Here is a 22,953-nt window from a genome sequence, read left to right on the forward strand (position 1 = left end):
TGACGCGCAGAAATGATTCCACAGACAAAATGTCATTTTTAAAAGTTTAGTTAAGTTTCAAAGTAAAACAGTTCACGCAGAAAAGAAAATTAAAACAACAAATAAGGAAAAAATAATGTTAAGAAAAGTTCAGTTCAAAGCTTAAATCTTGTTACATCTCAAATCATTACTATTTACTTAACATTTCTGAACCATTTCAAAACGGTCAGAAAACTGTATGCTTATCCCATCTCTGAGTAGAAAATGGGGTTTTCATGTCCCTCTTTACTGGGACCTGTTATTTTCACAACTAAGCTTATTATCACACTGTTTCTCAGTTATAGTAAGAAGGTCCTATCTCTTGCTAACTTATAGGGGGAAAAAACTATACCACAAGTTATGACTATGAAAGAAATGTACGTTCTATTCAAATTAAGCAAACATAAGTTTAACTCAAAACTTCAACTTTCTAAGATTGGCTCTTACAAGGATAAATTATATATTCCTTTAAAGCTATCTGCACAATCATGAATGTAATCTCTTTGTGAATATTCTCTGGTCACTGAACTCCCTGGGAATTCTATTGGGGCATCCTCTCTGGCATTCTCGTAGGGAAGTGAAACTCCCCAGAATGACTGAAAACCTCTGAAGCCTGCTCCCTGGACCTAAAAGCTATGTGCTGCTCTTCCTTGGAGAGCTTAGGTCAACAAATTATTCTCTTTGTGAACCTGGGAGCTGGGGTCCAATCTGTCAAGCCAAAGCTGTATGCCGGTAGTTTGAAAATACCTGAGAAATAGTTATAGATGACACAGCAAATGGTCTGTTTGAGGAAAGCACTACACACTACAGACAAGAGATCATAAAGAAAAGAGAAAGACTGCACTCCAATGCATGGGGAATCCTCCACTTGCATCCAGATCAACAACAAAGTAACAGCTCCACACAACATAGGACATCATCTATAAAGACTTGGCATTGTAAAACTATTCATCTGTCCCAATATAACTTAGAACTCTAGAATGCCAGTAAACAGCCAGCCTATATGTTATATGTTTGTCTGTCTAGTCTGTCTGCATCCAGTCTTATATGACAATATATACACTATATGCATTTATCATACTTCTATAATCCTTGTGTTTATTAATAAGTTGTATTATTCTGTTCCTTAAAATGAGTGTGCCTCAGTTGATATAAATCAAAAGGCCAGAGAACCGATTCCTAAAATGGAGAAAGGTAAGGTAAATAAAGTAGGATCTTTGCTGGATTATTTGGCTAATTACCAGCATTGCCAAAATTACGACTGATGATAAATTAACCATCTTAAAATTCAGTCATTTCCAACAAAGCTGTAAATTTGCAAACAGATAAAGCCAACAGAAATAAAACAATAAATATTGAACCAAACAATAATTTAAATTTTGATTTTATTTGGTTAAAATTCAGCTAAAGACAGGAACACTTGCAATAGGATTGCAGGAGAAGGGCTCCCAGATACTGTATTCATTACATCATCCTTAAATTGCTGTATTCCAATTACAACTTTCCTTTCTGGTTTTTGTAGGGTGAAGTTAAAAAGGTTTTCAGATGAAGTATAGGCATACATCACACATGAACAGCTGAAGCTTATGCTGTGCTGTGTGTACACATATTATATGCTTCTCACTTAGACCTCTAGTTCAGTACTGGGCTATATATAAAGCTATAAATATGCTGGCGAATATATAGAAAATATCTGCAGCGACCAGCATATTATGCAACATGAGTACAATATACATTATCAATTTTTCAAAAATATATACAAGATACAATAGCGCTGAATTTATTTTTCACATTTTAGTCTGTTTTATTGGCAAATCTGTTTGGTGTATGTAAGACAGACCAGCATTGTCCATTTTGCTCTACCTGGGACACAAGTCCTTGCCTTCAAAAAAACCGCTGCCAAATACTCTTAACACTAGAATTACCAGAGCCTACGGAAAAACTCGTAAATCCGTCCCACCTTAAATCGCTTCTTAAAATTGTTCACAGCTCTCCACCAGCATCTTTTGTCATCTAAATGTGCTGATAAAAGAAAAGCTGCAAGTAGCCGGCTATTCCATCACCCCACCGACTTAGAACGTGCACAAACTTCTACCAGATTATGCCTTGATTGATTTTCTGGGAGTGAAGTGGAGTTTTAGGGTGGAAATAATAGATCGTTGTTTGGAACACACGCATTTCATGTCTGTTCCGTTTCTACAGTAATCTGTGTAAACACATTGTTAAAACAGAAACCTTTTTATATTATAGTAGTAGATGACAAAATGTAGGCATAAACTATATAATGTATGAAGCCTGAAGTCCAAATAGCAAAGAAATATTTTCACAGAAGGTACAAATCTAACACAACAATTGCGCTTTTATTCAAAAATATAACTGCAGAAACAAAAAGCCGCCTTAACATGCGACATTGACAGCCATTTATTATGACTGTCTCCATGGCGCAATAGAATCAGCCGACGACTGGGAATCAGAAGGTGCCGTGTTTGGTCCTGCCCAACTCCTTTTTGAGAAGTAAACTGCTCTTAGTCTTACTATTTTAGAATAAAAACATACATTTGATTTCAGTCTGTAACAGCCGGCGTAATTTATGATACTTGTAAAGGTTAGCTTTGGTTTGGGAAATGAGACAGTCCACAATTTATATTTTTACAAAGAAAATCGATAGACCATTCTTTTCAATCTAAATGCTTTCCTCCTCCTAGAGAGGCAGTTACTTTTGATGAACAGTCTCTGAATAGTTTATTAATGAAATAGAAACTGAAATTTCAAACTGTGCAGAACCACCATCTTTTTGGCTCAAGTTTGACTTGCCATTTGTAGGATAGGATTTCTGGATTATTTTATCTGTTTTTAACAAGGACTTTTAATTTGGAAATTAAAGGGTTGTATACAACACCTTGTTATAGAGTTTATTCATATAAGGTCATTTATCTAACCAATGTTACTTTAATTGCATCAGACTGTTTTTTTATATTTAGGCTCATGTTTGAAACAAAGTAGTTGTCAATTGGATTTGTCTCTGGATTCTCCTTAATTTCTGTTGTGAGTGCTTCCCTGCATTAAGTTACTTACCTGAGACACAACAGATTGGCGGGGAGGATTGGGATTGTGGCACAGAGTGAAAATGGCTAATCTTGTTACTACAGCTGTTGAGTTTAGGGAGTTGGATGAGAGGCTTGTAAATTTCTTTGTGGCAAATGCTATTATTGAAGAAAAGAAAAAGACAGTGATCCTGGGTATAACTGGGACAAAGAACTTTGTGCTTCTAAAAGATGTGATAGTGCCACGAGCCAGAAAAGAAATGAGTTTAGAACAACTAACCACCATGCTAAAGGCATATTCTGAACCAAAGCAGATTATAGTGGTTGCGCATTATGTTTTTTAAAGCAGAAAACAGCACGGTATGGAGTCTTTATCACAGTATATATTGGATTTAAAAGGACTGGCAGAACATTGTCAGTTTGGTGCAACTTTAAGAGAGAACAGCTGAGAAACAAGCTAATCTGTAGAGTGGTTGACAGGGAACTGCGAGGCCAGTTGCTAAATGTTGCGTATGAAGAACAGTTAACCAGGGCCAAAATGGTGGATTTTTCTAAAAATTATGAATGCACTGTTGCCAGCATGAAACAGTTTTGGCATGTAAAGCCATTTAGTACCAGCAGCTTTGTTGCCAGGAGAAGAATGAAGTAGATGTGCTTATGTTGTTTGGGGATTGACCATAAGCCTAATACAGTGCATCCGGAAAGTATTCACAGCGCATCACTTTTTCCACATTTTGTTATGTTACAGATTTATTCCAAAATGGATTAAATTATTTTTTTTCCTCAGAATTCTACACACAACACTCCATAATGACAACATGAAAAAAGTTTACTTGAGGTTTTTGCAAATTTATTAAAAATAAAAAATTGAAAAAGCACATGTACATAAGTATTCACAGCCTTTGTCATGAAGCTCAAAATTGAGCTCAGGTGCATCCTGTTTCCCCTGATCATCCTTGAGATGTTTCTGCAGCTTAATTGGAGTCCACCTGTGGTAAATTCAGTTGATTGGACATGATTTGGAAAGGCACACACCTGTCTATATAAGGTTCCACAGTTGACAGTTCACGTCAGAGCACAAACCAAGCATGAAGTCAAAGGAATTATCTGTAGACCTCCGAGACAGGATTGTCTCGAGGAACAAATCTGGGAAAGGTTACAGAAACATTTCTGCTGCTTTGAAGGTCCCAATGAGCACAGTGGCCTCCATCATCCGTAAGTGGAAGAAGTTTGAAACCACCAGAACTCTTCCTACAGCTGGCCGGCCATCTAAACTGAGCGATCGGGGGAGAAGGGCCTTAGTCATGGAGGTGACCAAGAACCCGATGGTCACTCTGTCAGAGCTCCAAAGGTCGTCTGTGGAGAGAGGAGAACCTTCCAGAAGGACAACCATCTCTGCAGCAATCCACCATTCGGGCCTGCATGGTACAGTGGCCAGACGGAAGCCACTCCTTAGTAAAAGGCACATGGCAGCCCGGCTGGAGTTTGCCAAAAGGCACCTGAAGGACTCTCAGACCATGAGAAACAAAATTCTCTGGTCTGATGTGACAAATATCGAACTCTTTGGTGTGAATGCCAGGCGTCACGTTTGGAGGAAACCAGGCACTGCTCTTCACCAGGCCAGTACCATCCCTAAAGTGAAGCATGGTGGTGGCAGCATCATGCTGTGGGGATGTTTTTCAGTGGCAGGAACTTGGAGACTAGTCAGGATAAAGGGAAAAATGACTGCAGCAATGTACAGAGACATCCTGGATGAAAACCTGCTCCAGAGCGCTCTTGACCTCAGACTGGGACGACGGTTCATCTTTCAGGATGACAACGACCCTAAGCACACAGCCCAGATATCAAAGGAGTGGCTTCGGGAGAACTCTGTGAATGCCCTTGAGTGGCCCAGCCAGAGCCCAGACTTGAATCCGATTGAACATCTCTGAAGAGATCTTAAAATGGCTGTGCACCGACGCTTCCCATCCAACCTGATGGAGCTTGAGAGGTGCTGCAAAGAGGAATGGGCAAAACTGGCCAAGGATAGGTGTGCCAAGCTTGTGGCATCATATTCAAAAAGACTTGAGGCTGTAATTGCTGCCAAAGGTGCATCGACAAAGTATTGAGCAAAGGCTGTGAATACTTATGTACACGGGATTTCTCAGGTTTTTTATTTTTAATAAATTTGTAAAAACCTCAAGTAAACTTTTTTCAAGTTGTCATTATGGGGTGTTGTGTGTAGAATTCTGAGGGAAAAAATTAATTTAATCCAATTTGGAATAAGGCTGTAACATAACAAAATGTGGAAAAAGTGATGTGTTGTGAATACTTTCTGGATGCACTGTATGTGCGAGGAACGGTGGGCCATTTGGCTAGGGCTTGCTAAAGCATGCCAGTTGGTGAATGAGTGACATCATTTCCAAATCTTTGTGGATGGAGTTAAGATGGTGCCAGAACAAGCCAGAGCAATTTCTTTGCCTAGGCCTGCCAGACTGTTTGTAGGATGGGTCAGAGGACGTGATGGACTTCCGTAAAAAGAGACATAAAGGATAGTTTCCTCTGGTGCAGAAACTGTTTGTGATGGACAGTGAGTTTGTAAAACCCTATGATGTTCCGTTGAAAGTACAATATAAGAATCAACATGTAAACTGATTATATGTCTGTAATTTCAGAGAAATTGTACTGTAAGTTTAGCAGGTGTCCATTTTGTCCAATGGATGTTGTGTTAAAAACTTATGCTTCAGAAAATCTAATAGTGTTGGGTAGGTTACTTGTACTTTTTTTTATCCGAGCCGGCGCAAAGATAAAAGATAAGATTAAATCGAGACAACTTGAGAGAAAATGGCGTTATAAACCGTTGGTGCCTTCTGTGATCCTGGGAAATGTGAACTCACTACCAAATAAGATCGACGAACTGGCTGTGCTGGTGAAAAATGTCAGAACCTACAGAGAATGCAGCTTGCTGTGTTTTAGTGAAACGTGGCTAACAACTACCATCCCAGATGCTAACGTGGAGCTACCCGGGTTTAGCACAGTTAGAGTGGACAGAGACGCAAGTACCTGTGGAAAGAAGAAAGGAGGAGGACTCGCTCTCTATGTCAATACAAAGTGGTGCAACTCAGGACATGTAAACGTTAAAATCTCCAATTGCTGCAGGGACATCGAACTGTTGGCGTAAGTCTGCGCCCTATTACTTGCCCAGAGAGTTTGGACACGTGATTGTTGTTATTGTTTACATCCCCCTCAAGCGAGCGGAGATGGCGAGTGACATCATCCATTCCGCAGTTGCTAAGTTACAAGCGCAGCACCCTGAGGCACTTGTGCTAATCGCTGGAGACTTTAACCATGAAACGCTGGACAAAACATTACCTGCCTTCTCCCAGTATGTGGATTGTAACACTCGGGGAAACAGGGCGATCGACCTACTGTATGCAAACGTTAAAGGCGCATACAGCGCCACCCGCTGCCTGCGCTTGGGAAAGCAGATCATAACCTGGTTCTGCTTCAGCCTCAATACAAACCAAGAGTGAGGCGCTACCTACAACCACGCTCATTCAGGAAGTGGTCCCTGAGGCAGAGCAGGCTCTGAGAGACTGCTTTGGAACTACAGACTGGGATATATTGCTGGGTCACATAGTGAGAACATTGAAGAGGCTGTTGAATGCACAACTGATTACATCAACTTCTGTATGGACATTGTAGTTCCAGTAAGAACAGTATGCTGCTATGCTAACAACAAGCCATGGATTACAAGTGACATCAAGGGCCTTTTGAACCAGAAGAAAAGGGCTTTTAAAGGTGGTGATCAGCATGAGCTCAAGCGTGCAGAAGGAACTCGAGTCCAGCTCAGGCGCGAAAGAGCAGTACAGGAGAAAGCTGGAGCAGAAGTTGCAGAACAACAGCATGAAGGAAGTGTGGGATGGGATGAAGATTATCACTGGCTGCAGCTCGAGCGGGGTGCCGCCATCGAGACAGTGGAGAGAGCAAACCAAATGAACAACTTCTTTAATAGGTTTGATCACTAACCCACTCTCACCTCGAGTACTGCATCCTCCAACCATCCTTCTGCTGATACCAGCATAGGTGAGACATCCCCACCCACAATTACAGCAGCCCATGAGCAGAGAGCTGAAAAGACTTTGTGCCAGCAAAGCAGCGGGTCCAGATGGTGTATCGCCACGATTGCTGAAGGCCTGTGCGTTGGAACTGGGGAGTCCTCTACAGCGCATCTTCAACCTGAGCCTGGAACAGGGGAGAGTCCCAAGGCTTTGGAAAACATCTTGTATCACTCCTGTCCCAAAGGTATCACGTCCTAGTGAGCTGAATGACTTCCGGCCTGTTGCTCTGGCGTCACATCTGATGAAGACCATGGAGCGGCTGCTGCTTCACCACCTGAGGCCACAGGTCCGCCGCCCTCGACCCTCTGCAGTTCGCATACCAGGAGAAGGTGGGAGCGGAGGATGCCATCATCTATATGCTACACGATCCCTCTCCCACCTGGACAGAGGCAGTGGTGCTGTAAGAATTATGTTTTGGACTTCTCTAGCGCCTTCAACACCATCCAACCTCTGCTCCTTAGAGACAAGCTGACTGAGATGGGAGTAGACTCACACCTGGTGGCATGGATTGTGGACTATCTTACAGACAGACCTCAATATGTGCGTCTTGGGAACTGCAGGTCTGACATTGTGTTCAGCAATACAGGGCGCCGCAGGGGACTGTACTTTCTCCGGTCCTGTTCAATCTATATACATCAGACTTCCAATATGACTCGAGTCCTGCCACGTGCAAAAGTTAGCTGATGACACTGCTATTGTGGGCTGCATCAGGTGTGGGCAGGAGGAGGAGTACAGAAAGTTAATCAAAGACTTTGTTAAATGGTGCGACTCAAACCACTTACACCTTAACACCAGCAAGACCAAGGAGCTGGTGGTGGATTTTAGGAGGCCCAGGCCCCTCATGGACCCTGTGATCATCAGAGGTGACTGTGTGCAGAGGGTGCAGACCTATAAATATCTGGGAGTGCAGCTGGATGACAAATTGGACTGGACTGCCAATACTGATGCTCTATGTAAGAAAGGTCAGAGCAGACTATACTTTCTGAGAAGGTTGGCATCCTTCAACATCTGCAGTAAGATGCTGCAGATGTTCTACCAGACAGTTGTGGCGAGTGCCCTCTTCTACGGTGGTGTGCTGGGGTGGCAGCATAAAGATGAAAGACGCCTCACGCCTGGACAAACTTTTAAGAAGGCAGGCTCTATTGTAGGAGTAAAGTTGGACAGTTTAACATCTGTGGCAGAGAGACGGGCACTAAGCAAACTCCTGTCAATCATGAATAATCCACTGCATCCACTGAACAGTGTCATCTCCAGACAGAGGAGTAGCTTCAGTGACAGACTTTTGTCACTGTCTTGAGGAGATCGTTCCTCCCCCACACTATGTGACTCTTCAATTCCACCCGGGGGAGTAAATGCTAACATTAATTTTATTTTTATTTTTTTCATTTTTTTTTCTTTTTTCATTTTTATTACTATTTAATTTAATATTGTTTCTTTGTATCAGTATACTGCTGCTGGATTATGTGAATTTCCCCTTGGGATTAATAAAGTATCTATCTATCTATCTATCTAAATGTAGAAAATGAGGGGAAACAGTTTGTTTGCCCCTACTTGTTGTTAAAGAGGCTTTCCCCACAGCCCGGAAGTACTCGCATGTCATGGGGAGAGAAATCAAGAAGTACTTGCGGGCTAAAGAAAATTAAACTTCTCCATCTGACTATTTAAAGGACTGCTAATAATTACAAATGTTGTGGCGACACGGTGGCAGAGCGGCCCCTTGTGTTCCATGCCTGTAGTTTGTATGTTTCCTTGGTGGGTTTCCATAGTGTGCTCCAGTTTCCTTACAAACACATGATGTTTTGGGGATTTGGTGACGCTAAAATGACGATAGTGTATGTGTATGCTTGTATTTACCTTGTGATGAGCTCATGCCCCATCCAGGGATTTTGTTTCTGTGTTGCACCTGAAGCTTGCTAGCATGGGTGCATCCCTGGATTGATGGATGTAATCATTAAACATTTTCAGAGATATTGTGGCAATGTGTCCTCAGAATTTAATGGATGTTTTGAGCAATTCACAACACAGTGAAACCGAATATTTTCTCACCGTGATGATATCTTGCACTGCCACCTGGTAGAATCTTCCAGATTTACGTAAAGTATGTGCGGAACTATAAACAGTAAAACGCTTGCATAGTAGCACTCATTGGTGGAGCACTCATTGCGTTGCCTGAAGTATAAACCTGGCCTAAGGCTTAAAAAAAAAACTGAGACAAGTAAGAGGGCTCCCACATCCCAGATTGTATCAGAACTGAGGTCATTCCTAACCCTAGTGAATCCATCCATCCATCCATTTTCTAACCCGCTGAATCCGAATACAGGGTCACGGGGGTCTGCTGGAGCCAATCCCAGCCAACACAGGGCACAAGGCAGGAACCAATCCTGGGCAGGGTGCCAACCCACCGCAGGACACACACAAACACACCCACACACCAAGCACACACTAGGGCCAATTTAGAATCGCCAATCCACCTAACCTGCATGTCTTTGGATTGTGGGAGGAAACCGGAGCGCCCGGAGGAAACCCACGCAGACACGGGAGAACATGCAAACTCCACGCAGGGAGGACCTGGGAAGCGAACCCGGGTCTCCTAACTGCGAGGCAGCAGCGCTACCACTGCGCCACCGTGCCACCCACCCTAGTGAATTGTTATGGAAAATTGATTCCCAACCTTTTTACAGTTATTAAACCTATAACAGAGTTACTGCAGAAGTAACAAAAATGGGTGGGGTCAGACAAGGAGCATTCATGCTATTTGCCTGCGTTGCTCCACCTTATGGTGTGGGAGCTGTTGTTACACACAAGTACGTAGATGGTACAGAGTGGCCCATTCCACGTGCTTCTCGGACACTCAGTGAGGCCAAGTAAAACTATTCTCAGATCGAAAAGGAGGCACTTGCTATTGTTTTTGGGCTGTTAAAAGTTCATGAATATCTGTATGGTAGAAAATTTGAATTAGTCACTGATCATAAGCCCCTAGTAAAATTTTTAGGTCCAAAAGCAGGAATTCCCTCTTTAGTTGCTGCAAGAATGCAAAGATAGGCATTAATCTTGGCATCTTATCAATATGATATTTGATTTAAAAAATCTTTAGAGCACGGAAAGCTGATGCATTATTAAAATTGATGTTAAAAGAGACTTGTCCAAATTCAAGCTTAGAATACAAAGTGTCTTTCTTAGATGCTCTTCCAGTTTCAACAGCAGATATAACCACTTGCATCTTAACACCAGCAAAACCAAGGAGCTGGTGGTGGATTTTAGGAGGCCCAGACCCCTCATGGACCCTGTGATCATCAGAGATGACTGTGTGCAGTGGGTGCAGACCTTTAAATATCTGGGAGTGCAGCTGGATGACAAATTGGACTGGACTGCCAATACTGATGCTCTATGTAAGAAAGGTCAGAGCAGACTATACTTTCTGAGAAGGTTGGCATCCTACAACATCTGCAGTAAGATGCTGCAGATGTTCTACCAGACGGTTGTGGCGAGTGCCCTCTTCTACGCGGTGGTGTGCTGGGGTGGCAGCATAAAGATGAAAGACGCCTCACGCCTGGACAAACTTGTTAAGAAGGCAGGCTTTATTGTAGGAGTAAAGTTGGACAGTTTAACATCTGTGGCAGAGCGACGGGCATTAAGCAAACTCCTGTCAATCATGAAGAATCCACTGCATCCACTTAACAGTGTCATCTCCAGGCAGAGGAGTAGCTTCAGTGACAGACTGAGGAGATTGTTCTTCCCCAACACTATGCGACTCTTCAATTCCACCCGGTGGAGTAAATGCTTACATTACTCAAAGTAATTGTCTGCTTTTTTATTTTTATTTTTTTTCATTTTTCATTTTTATTACTATTTAATTTAATATTGTTTTTTTGTATCAGTATACTGCTGCTGGATTATGTGAATTTCCACTTGGGATTGATAAAGTATCTATCTGTCTGTCTGTCTGTCTGTCTGTCCATCTATCTATTGTATCTAATCTATCTAATCTATCATTGTTCAAGCTACAGCCAGAGAGAGTTTCAGTGTTGAAAAAGGTGAAATTCAGGCCAGTGTATCTAAGCGATACTAAGTGATCTAAGTCTATTTTCAGAGGGAAACATAACTCACAGTAGAGAACAATTGTGTACATTGGGGGCTGAGAGTGGTAATTCCAGTATCGTTACATAGTACTCTACTGGACAGGTTACATGGGGAACGCTCAGGAATAGTAAAAATGAAAGCGATAACCCAGACTCATTCTTGGCAGCCAGGATTGGATAGGCAGATAGAGGAGAAGGGTGGCTGTGTGCGAATCCTGTCAAGAATATAGGAATCTGCCAGAAATAGACCATGTACAGTCTTGGAGGTGGGCTGAAAGATCCTGGCAGAGGCTTCAATTGGATTTTTGTGAAAAAAATGGACAGATTTTTTAATGTTATTTGATACCAATTGTAGGTGGGTCAAGATTGAAAAGATGAATTCCACTACCACCACTAGGTTATTTGAAGTTTTAAGAAAACTATTTGCTGCCTAGCACAACCCCTTTGACCCTGTGTTAGGATATAGCAGGTTGGATGATGACTGATGATTGATTTGCTGCCCAAGCTATTCTGGAAGAGATAATATCAGACAATGCTCCACAGCTGAGTTCCTCAGGCTAAATGCAGTAAGACACAAGACTTCAGCACCCTATTGTGTGCAAAGCAGTGGAGCTGCAGAATGTGTGGTGGAAACATTCAAATTAGAACTGGAAAAACAAACAGGATACCAGAGATCATTAGAGCAAAAGAGCTCATTTCTTGTTTGCTTATCATACCACATGTCATAGCACAACAGGAAAGGCCCCTGTGGAGCTGTTTCTGAATAGATAGGTACGGACCCCGTAGTCAGTAATGAAGCAACCGTTTTACAAAATTATGAGAGAGAAAGAAGCAGATACTGAACACCAATGGGGATCTAGAGAATTTATGCCTTCAACAGAGTGTGTTAGTTAGAATGTACTGGGGTGGAGAAGGCTCAAGTTGGGTTTCGGGGAAAATTATAGATAAATTGGGCAATGCCCTGTACCTTGTATGGGTAAAAGGCAAGGTAATGAAATGGGATGTAAACCAGTTGTTAGTCACAGGGGTGAAATGTGAACTGGATGGTGAAACAGAAACTGGTGCAGCAGAATGGGAAACATTAATACCCATTACTGCCAATGTTCCCAAGACGGAACCCACTGGAGCTGAGCTGGATACAAATGAGGGAACAGGCAAAATCTTACACAGAAGTTTCTGAAGGGAGTTTTGGGGCTCATCCAAGAAGGATAAGAAAGTGTCCTGAGAGGCTGATGTTAAAAGTGTAAGGGGGAGTGTAGGATATGACTAAGTTGTTTTGTCTGTATTTAAAGAGGACTTTTATTTTGTCAATTAAAGCGTTGTGTACCATGCCTTGGTATACAGTATATCAATGTAAAGTAATATATCTATCCAATGTTATTTTGTTTGCATCATACTGTTCTTTTATATTGAGACTCGTGTTTTAAATAAAATAGTTGCCCATTGGATTTGTGTCCAGACTCTTGTTAATTTCATAGACTTACTTAACTGAGACACAACACCATTCACTTAATTTATTGCAGTCTTGATAGCCAAACTCTTTTTATTCTGCCTCATTCAGCTTTCTTCTTCAGTGAATTGCTTGTCTCTGTGTGTTTGCCTTAATGGTTTATTTGATTCAAGGTGTTGTAGTAGTGGAATTTGCCCAGTTGGTTTCAAAATTATGCCTTAAATAAATTCACATATATCTTCTTTTGTAAAAATACCTGACTAGTTATGAGCGCAGAAACCACGGAACTGTTTGCAAATATTGCCGAACTCCGAGAAATGCATTGAGGTCAATGAGGACAGACTAACTGAACTAGATTTGATTGAATTATAATGTACAATAATCTTAGCATCCCTAAGGACTAGGTAAATGTCTGTCAACTACACGGGACTGACTGTTGTGGAAAAGGGGACCTGAGCTGTAGAGCAGCAGTGCCAACTGCACCAAGGTGCCTCTCTGAGATCAAAGCAGAAAGAACAAACCTATATTTCATCAAAACAAAGCAGAAATGCTAAAATCTTGGTCAAATATGTAGGTCGCTTATGTTGATTTCTGTGAGAAACTATTGCTTTTTGTGCTTTTCAGAAAACTTAGTTTTTTGGAAATATATTTAGCCCTGGATGAAAAGGAAAAAAAAAATAGCCCTAAAGAGTTAAAGGCAGAAAATTCAAAGTGGTGTATCATGTTCACCAGCTGTCGTAGCACCTTTGATTTCCATGAGGTCTGCATGTTCTGTTTATATTTGTATGAGTTTTCTCTGCTGACCCTGAGATTCTCCCAGTGTTCAAATCTGCAGTGTGTCAGCCAGTAGACTAGTAGTACTAACTGTGAGTGCGATTGTGTGCTCTTCATGGTGCAAACCATTGTGTGACCATGCATCCGTGAGATCAAAGAAGAAAGAACATGGTGAGAGATGCACAAGCCTTGTAACCAGTCTGTAATGCAAATGATCAGCATTATATACCCCAGAGGGGCAGCCCCATTCAGTGTTGGCTATTACAGTTCTCCTAAACCAGCTGAATTATCAGTAAATAATTTGACAAACAAGGGTGAACATGAAAGCAGAACATTCGCTGCAAATAATGCTTTGGCGAAATTCGCAGATCAGTACTATACCTGACACAATTAATGTTTTTAGATTGTTTTAGAAACTTCATTACCTTTAAGAATAACTTTATCATAAATGCACAGCAAAACAGCAATCATATTTAGAAATGTCCATTTGAGTGTGAACCTTTTGTGTGACATGGACAGAAATAAAACATAAGGAAACTTTTTAGCTTACTATACTAACCCTAATCTTAAAATATTCATCAGGAACAAATTTGTTTCATATAACAGCACCTATATTTATAATTGGAGTTTTTCCTTATGTTTTCAAATGCATTTTTATGTCATTCACAAAAACGAAGGAACAAAATAAACACTACACACTGTCGACCATCTCTGCAGACACTGTCTTAAACGTTTAATCATTCATGAGGGTATTCAGAAACTTTATGAATGCTAGAAATAGAAATTGTAATGTCTTCATAGAGTTACTTTTTCTGTTTTTACCAGCATATGAGAACTCTGCCTCTGATCTTTTAAATCCTGTCATCTAATATTCTGAACTTTGTTTCCCAATAGAGAGAACAAAATCGAATTCAGCCACTTTAGAAAGAAAAAAGGCAATTGTTAATTTTTTTTTTATTAGTCAACTAGGGAAATTTAGGTATGCTTATATGTTAATAACATGCACATCAGGCATGATCAGTGTTATAAATTTGTAGTTCCATTTACAAAATTACAAAAACTAGGTGGAATATATCAGCTTGCGTAAATGAAAACCCAAATTAAATCAATCAAAATCAATTAAACTACAAAAATGTACATCTGCTAGTAGCTTTGGCAATTCATACCCCAGAAATAGTTTCCACACAGGCCTGCCTGATTGTAGGCAATTGGCTAAAGTTTTTCCTGGAACAATTCTGTGATGAGTTGCACAGATAAAACAGAAATTTGGATGAAGATAAAACTGAATGGGATAAGACTGCAGCTGAGTGGTGTGGGTACATTTTTGTTTTTATTATGTTTTCCTGTTTATTTATTTTCATTATTTATTTAACTGTTAGTTATGTCATTCCTTAAAACCTTATATTGATGCATATGCATGTGTGTAGTTCATCAGTGCTGCAATAAAATCATGTACCAAACTAAATCAAACTTTTTATCTTCTTTTGTGGCCCATAAGTTGTACAAATGTGACTAACCTCTTGTCCATATATAGTCATGGCTGACCTACAATACTCCACATAACACAATACAAAAGTGCCTGTAGCATTTTCTGTTTCTTGTCTTTTATATCTTGTCAACTGCACCATTGTCACCATACTACAGGTTTCATTGTAAGTAGTGTAGTAGACGTTGGTGTCTTTTATGGCCCTTTCATTTCAAGCTGTTTTTAGTGAATAGGTGTAATCTAGTAATTTTTTCTTCTCCGTTTTGTCATTGTAAGATTGAGCAGAAAACAGTAAATCTGGTGCCAGCAGGAATAGATAGATACTTTATTAATCCCAAGGAGAAATTCACATAATCCAGCAGCAGTATACTGATACAAAAAACAATATTAAAGAGTAATAAAAATGCAGGTAAAAAGAGACAATAACTTTGAGTAATGCTAGCATTTACTCCCCTGTGTGGAATTGAAGAGTTGCATAGTATGGGGGAGGAATGATGTCCTCGGTCTGTCAGTGGAGCAGGACAGTGACACAGTCTGTTCCTGAAGCTACTCCTCTGCCTGGAGATGACACTGTTCAGTGGATGCAGTGGATTATTCATAATTGACAGGAGTTTGCTTAGCGCCCGTCACTCTGCCACAGATGTTAAACTGTCCAGCTTCATTCCTACAATAGAGCCTGACTTCCTCACCAGTTTGTCCAGGCTTGAGACGTCCTTCTTTATGCTGCCTCCCCAGCACACCACCACGTAGAAGAGGGCACTCGCCACAACCGTCTGGTAGAACATCTGCAGCATCTTATTACAGATGTTGAAGGATGCCAGCCTTCTAAGGAAGTATAGTCGGCTCTGACCTTTCTTACACAGAGCATCAGAATTGGCAGTCCAGTCCAATTTATCATCCAGCTGCACTCCCAGGTATTTATATGTCTGCACCCTCTGCACAGTCACCTCTGATGATCACGGGGTCCATGAGGGGCCTGGGCCTCCTAAAATCCACCACCAGCTCCTTGGTCTTGCTGGTGTTTAGGTGTAAGTGGTTTGAGTCACACCATTTAACAAAGTACTTGATTAGGTTCCTATACTCCTCCTCCTGTCCACTCCTGATACAGCTCACGATAGCAGTGTTATCAGCGTACTTTTGCACGTGGCAGGACTCCGAGTCGTATTGGAAGTCTGAAGTATATAGGCTGAACAGTACTGGAGAAAGTACAGTCCCTTGCGGTGCTCCTGTGTTGCTGACCACAATGTCAGACCTGCAGTTCCCGAAAAGCACATACTGAGGTCTGTCTGTAAGATAGTCCACAATCCATGCCACCAGGTGTGAATCTACTCTCATCTCTGTCAACTTATCCCTAAGGAGCAGAGTTTGGATGGTGTTGAAGGCACTAGAGAATTCCAGAAACATAATTCTTACAGCACCATTGCCTCTGCCCAGGTGGAAGAGGGATCGGTGTAGCATATACCTGTAGATGATGGCATCCTCCGCTCCCACCTTCTCCTGGTATGCGAACTGCAGAGGGTCAAGGGCGTGGCGGACCTGTGGCCTCAGGTGGTGAAGCAGCAGCCGCTCCATAGTCTTCATCAAATGTGACGTCAGAATAACAGCCTGGAAGTCATTCAGCTCACTAGGACATGATACCTTTGTGACTGGGGTGATACAACATGTTTTCCAAAGCCTCGGGACTCTCCCCTGTTCCAGGCTCAGGTTGAAGATGTGCTGTAGAGGACTCCCCAGTTCCAACGCACAGGCCTTCAGCAGTCGTGGTGATACTCCATCTGGACCCACAAAGTCTCCTCAGCTCTCTGCTCACCTGCGCTGCTGTAATTGTGGGTGGGGATGTCTCACCTATGCTGGGATCAGCAGAAGGATGGTTGGAGGATGCAGTACTCCGAGGTGAGAGTGGGTTAGGTGGTCAAACCTGTTGAAGAAGTTGTTCATTTGGTTTGCTCTCTCCACGTTTCTCTCAATGGTGGCACCCCGCTTCAAGCTGCAGCCAGTGATGATCTTCATCCCATCCCACACTTCCTTCATGCTGTTATTCTGCAACTTCCTTTGCCGCCTTGAGCTGGACTCGGAGTTCCTTCTGCACGCACTTGAGCTCATGCTGATCACAGCCTTTAAAAGCCCTTTTCTTCTGGTTCAAAAGGCCCTTGATGTCACTTGTAATCCATGGCTTGTTGTTAGCATAGCAGCGTACTGTTTTTACTGGAACTACAATGTCCATACAGAAGTTGATGTAATCAGTTGTGCATTCAACAGCCTCTTCAATGTTCTCACTATGTGACCCCAGCAATATATCCCAGTCTGTAGTTCCAAAGCAGTCTCTCAGAGCCTGCTCTGCCTCAGGGGACCACTTCCTGAATGAGCGAGTGGTTGTAGGTAGCGCCTTCACTCTTGGTTTGTAGTGAGGCTTAAGTCGAACCAGGTTATGATCTGCTTTCCCAAGCACAGGCAGCGAGGTGGCGCTGTATGCGTCTTTAACGTTTGCATACAGTAGGTCAATAGTCCTATTTCCCCGGGTGTTACAGTCCACATACTGGGAGAAGGCAGGTAATGTTTTGTCCAGCATCACATGGTTAAAGTCTCCAGCGATTAGCACAAGCTGACTACTTGAATAGGTAAGTCTCGGTGTGTAAAAATCCATGTCAAGTAGTAAAATGCATTTGAATGAATGAATGCAGTTAAGTGAAATATATTCAGAATGTTTCCAAGACACAGAGGTATGTTATATAATTCAGTATTGAAAGGAATAGCTGTGATGTCTTCAAAGCAGATGTGTTTCACAACTATGTAAAACAGACACAACGTAAAAGAAGTAGTTTGGTTTGCTTTTTGTCTTTCTTTTGGCAGTATCTGGAGAAACAAGTATAGGAGCATGGGATATAATCATATTACGGTTTTTGTACAGTAATTGTGCACAGCTATGATGCTGATTTTAAAAAAAGAAAAGACACATATAAAGGATCTGTCATTAACTGACAGTAGTATTGTTATGTTAATTATAGAATCTCATAAAAAAGAAATCCAGAAATGTGTCAGTCATTTTAAAGTTTATGGAGATTGACTATATACTGTAAAATGCAAAGTTGACTCACTCATTCATCAAAAAAGCACAATTTTTCATTATATTAAAAAGCTATGCACCAAGAAAGGACATTCTGATATATAAATATTTAGGTGTTAAACTCCCCAACAAACCACATATTTCAAAATCTCAAAAATACCTTTGCAGATTTAATTGTAATTTGGTGGCATTTGAGAAAATTAGCTGGCACTTGTTTTTATTTGTCAATATTTATTAATATTATTCTAACATGCATTCATTGTGGAGTGCTGTGAGCATGCTTTATGCAAACAAGGATGCAGTAGAAGTTATTGACAGGTCACACAGACAACACTGCTGACCAATAGGGTGGACGTATAACTGAAAATCAGGCATTGTTCTGGATGAGAAAAAATAGACTTCACAGCATTGTGAAATGGAAAAATGCTTTGGTGATGCTCAAAGACCATGCAAAGCTCAATGGTTAGCAAGTGCAATTTTTGCTGTTGACTAATCTTAGATGTGTACTAGCTCTCATCTTGGTCATCCTTTTCACTCCATTGACCTACTGGCTTGAAATACTAAACACTGTAATGCATTCTTACACAAATGACAAGTGATGGCCTGGACTACCATCACATGTCAAAGCACTCTCAAAAGAATGAGGAATGGATTTTTGGGGTCCCCAAAGGCCTAAGGTGCATTACCAAAGAGGGTGTAATGGATGGCCGGTTTCATATTCCGGCCCTCACCCCCAGGCCACCAGGAGGAGCTCTCCCGAGAACATGTATGGGCCCCGAATTCCAGCATGGCCTCATGGACTATGTAGTTTTTATGCACAACCCTGCTGGATACCTTGGGGGCCACTGGGAGTCGCTGTCAGGAGGCCAGCGGACTCTTTTGCGCACTATGACCCAGAAGTTCATCACAGGAAGAGCGACGGGCTTCCAGGGTGAGGAAAAGCATGGTTTACCCTGAACCGGAAAGAATAAGGACTTGTGGACTGTTGGATTGGGAACACTTCTGGGTCGGGGAATATAAAAGGACTGAGGGAGCTCCCAGATAATAAATAATAATTATTGGACTTTTACCTGGTGTTTGGCGTGGTACCCGAGGGTTCAAGGGAGCACTAGTGCCCCCTACTGCGACAAGGGAAAGGTGCAACAACAGCTGTATGGCAGTTCAAAGGTGCTGTGCGGAACCCAGAAAATAGGTGTTCACACATTCTGCTTAGAGGGAATATAGCTGATTACCTGTTTTGATTCAAAAGAATGCACTTACCTGTAAAATTGTATTTTGCAATGACCATCAACAAAAGCTAAGTCACTAGGGAAAGCAGGTAAAAACAGGAATTGATCTATGGCAGGAGTGTTATATTCATAGACAATTGTGTATAACTTGTTCAAGAGTAAGCAATGTAATATTATTTAACTGATGCCATTATCCAAAGCAACTTACAACATTTGAGATGCAATTGATTAAATTTCTTTAGATTTTCCAATCTAAAGCATAGGCAGATGAAGTGACTTGCTCATAGTCCCAAAGTGTCAGCAGCAGGATATGAGCCCACAGCCTCAAGATTTGAAGTACTAGGTCTAAAGTCTTAACCACTACACCACACCGAATGCCAATAATATTATCCCTTGGTGGCAAAAAAAAAAAAAACCCAACTACAAATATTGTATACCAAAAAGCACTTAGTTACACAGTACTTCTGATATACCCGATTAGCAGACAACACTACTGTATAACTGGTACAACAACAAAAACGTTTATTTATATAGCACATTTTCATACAAATGATGCAGCTCAAAGTGCTTTACAAGATCAAGAAAGAAAAGTTTATAAAAAAATAAAAATATAACAATAATATTAGGCAATACTAAATTGATTAATGCACTCCTCTCAGGACTACCCAAAAAAGACATAAATTGTTTGCAACAAGTGCACAATGCAGCTGCTAGAATCCTAACTAGGAAAAGAAAATCCAAGCACATCTCACCAGTTCTGATGTCACTACACTGGTTACCTGTGCCATTCAGAATTGACTTTAAAATACTGCTTATGGTTTACAAAGCCTTAAATAATCTCGCTTCATCTTATATATCAGAATGTCTGACGCTTTATATTCCAAATCGTAACCTTAGATCTTCAAATGAGTGTCTCCTTAGAATTCCAAGAGCTAAACTTAAAAGAAGTGGTGAGGCGACCTTCTGCTGTTATGCACCTAAATTCATGAAAAGCTTACCGATAGAAATTTGCCAGGCTAATATGGTTGAGCACTTTAAAAAACTGCTGAAAACACAATGCTTTAACATGGCCTTCTCATAACTTCATTTTAGTATAATTCTAATGCTCTGTATATTCAATTAATTATCATTACTGTTAATGGTGGCTCCAAAATCCGCACTAACCCCTACTCTCTCTTCTGTTCTTTTCCCGGTTTTCTGGGGTGGTGATCTGCGCCACCAGCACCTAATCAAAGCACTGTGATGTCCCTACATTGATGGATTACAGGGCAGAAGTCCATGTGACCGTCATCATCAGGTTTTTCCATGACAACCCTCAATACAATATGGACTGATCATTTATGTTAGCTAGAATGCCGAGAGGAGGCTGGGCGGTCTCATGGCTTGGAACCCCTGCAGGTTTTATTTTTTCTCCAGCCTTTTGGAGTTTTTTTTTTTTTTTGTTCTCCCTAGCCCTCATACACCTAATGTGTACCTCTCAACAAGGTCTGCCTCTGGTGAGTGATACCAGTCAGTCCATAAATACAGTACACGGGGATAATGTGCAACCTCCATGCAGACCATGGGAAGGAATGACAGCTCTGTATTAAAACTCTGCCTGTGCTAAAACATCCATACTAAACTTACTAAACTTCAATCTGATTAACACTGAATATGCCTATAACATCTCTTCAGTTCTTATCATGTGACTGTAGTCTTTCGCTCACAAGGCCACCAATGTAAATGCGTGTACACTATCATTAATTGGCATCATTCAGTATATTTGTGAAATAATTAAATGACCTTCCTTATTGTGAAAGAATGTAAGCTATCGTAAGTGTGACTTTTTCAGTTATTCAGTGTTTCTTAGGAGAGTACTAAAAACATTCTCATACGAACCAACTGCTTTTGACACCTGGACTGAAAGTAGCAGTGAGAATAGGGCTGTCATAATTATTACATAATGGCAATTATTTTATCTGACCATGATCATTTTACATAATTGTTTGAATTCATTAATTTACATTCAGATCTCACAGGCCAATTTACACCCGAGATTTACTAGTTCCTCAAGGATGGGGACGTGAATTGGGAGACAAGTGCATTCGGAGGGAGAAGGAAGAGAAAGGCATCCTGCAAACCTGAGAACACATGCTGCACATTTCAAATCATACTTCTTAAAGTTTAAACATCTACCAGCTATACCTTTCACTATACTGTATTATAGTCATGCACCTTATCTGCTGTATCAATGAGCTACAAAACTGTTTGTCTTACCAGCTGTAAGAAAAGTTTGAAACTTCAGCCCGCTAAGATGGTGCCTGGTCCATATTAAACAAAACCATGACCTCAGTTGAATCCCTCAACGTACAGTACGCGGGCAGTGTTCACAGACCTTAAAACACACTCGGTAGTAATGTTACTAGCATTTGCTGCTTTCACTTTTGGGATGCCGAAATCAGATTCTGGAATGTTTTGAGATTTTGTTTGTTGCTGTGGTGCTCTGACTATGTGACATTTATTGGTGGAGGAGATTAAAGTGAAGAGCAGCCTGTGTGAAGCGGTGCCCAGAATGGATACACAGAGCTGTATGCAATAGCCAAAGTACTGCATGAAGTGGAGATACCAAGAAAGTAGAAGTCAGGGGTTTTGAGGATAACATCACTAGAATTGTACTTGTTATGGTGTGGAATCAAAAAACAAGACAAATAATTAATTACAAATATTTTCATGATAGTTAATCTTTAACAAAATTTTCATGAGTGTGACAAGCCTAAGTGAACATCTTGCATCTGAGGATCAGCCTTTATGAATGTACAGTATGTCCTGAGGTCCAAATTCCATTCATGTATAGTCTCTCAAACAATAGGATGAGGTAATGTGATAGCAATTCAGTATTAATACAGTTTTTAGTTTTTATGTTTGGCCGTTTACCTCTTAATGATCATTTTCTTATTTTTCAGGTAGACCTGATGAAAAATATAAGTGACATTCCCAAACCTTTCCTATATACACGGCATGTGCACTTCCTAAACTTCTCAAGGTAAAGAATAAATAGATTTTTCTGACACAGTGGACTTGCTAATGGTTAATCATTTTATTGACTGTTTGTACAACTTGGTCATATGTTTACAGTAATATATTTTTTCTTTAGCTTTTTGGTGCTATAAGTGGCAGCTCTCAAGCAGTACTTGAGTTTCACTAATCTGTATAGTTAAGGATTAAAAGTTAACATATAAAATGAATCATATATGACAGCAGTGTAGAGTGTACTATTTAAAAAAAATATGTAAACACTGCAATATATTTCAGGAGCTTTGTAACTAAAATAAAGTTATAAGTAGAATTATACAGATGTATGTGATTATTAATTATTGCAGAATGTGTTGAAATGTAAGCAGGAAAATGTTGGATTATTCTAAAGGAAATACTTCTGGTTTTCTAGTCATATTGATATATTCACCTTAAAGCAGCTTTAATTTATTCTGTATTTGGAAAGACCTTTTGGGATAAGTACCATCATAGAGCACTTTACACAGCAGTCAGCCTTACAGAAGAAGATGGGATTATGCTTTTTCGAATTAACCTGCAAATATAGACAGTGGATGGGTGAAAAGCATCCAGTTAAATATAGGTTTTTTTTTTCGTTAACTGGAGACTACTGGATCGAGCTGTGGTCCTGTTGCTGACTGGTATAAGCAGGTTGGATGGGTTACCCCACAAACAGAGA

At 40.8% G+C, this 22,953-nt stretch overlaps 1 protein-coding gene across 1 annotated transcript in view; it reads left to right on the forward strand.

Moving 5' to 3' along the window:
• usta (uronyl 2-sulfotransferase a) overlaps positions 1-22,953 on the forward strand; it is a 396,647-nt gene that overhangs the window by 273,666 nt on the left and 100,028 nt on the right. The window contains exon 4 of the mRNA XM_039747559.1: positions 22,187-22,266. Coding sequence (XP_039603493.1) covers positions 22,187-22,266 — 80 coding nt within the window. The remainder of the gene's footprint in view (positions 1-22,186; positions 22,267-22,953) is intronic.

This window comes from Polypterus senegalus, chromosome 3 (genome assembly GCF_016835505.1).
Source record: "Polypterus senegalus isolate Bchr_013 chromosome 3, ASM1683550v1, whole genome shotgun sequence".
Lineage (NCBI taxonomy): Eukaryota > Metazoa > Chordata > Cladistia > Polypteriformes > Polypteridae > Polypterus > Polypterus senegalus.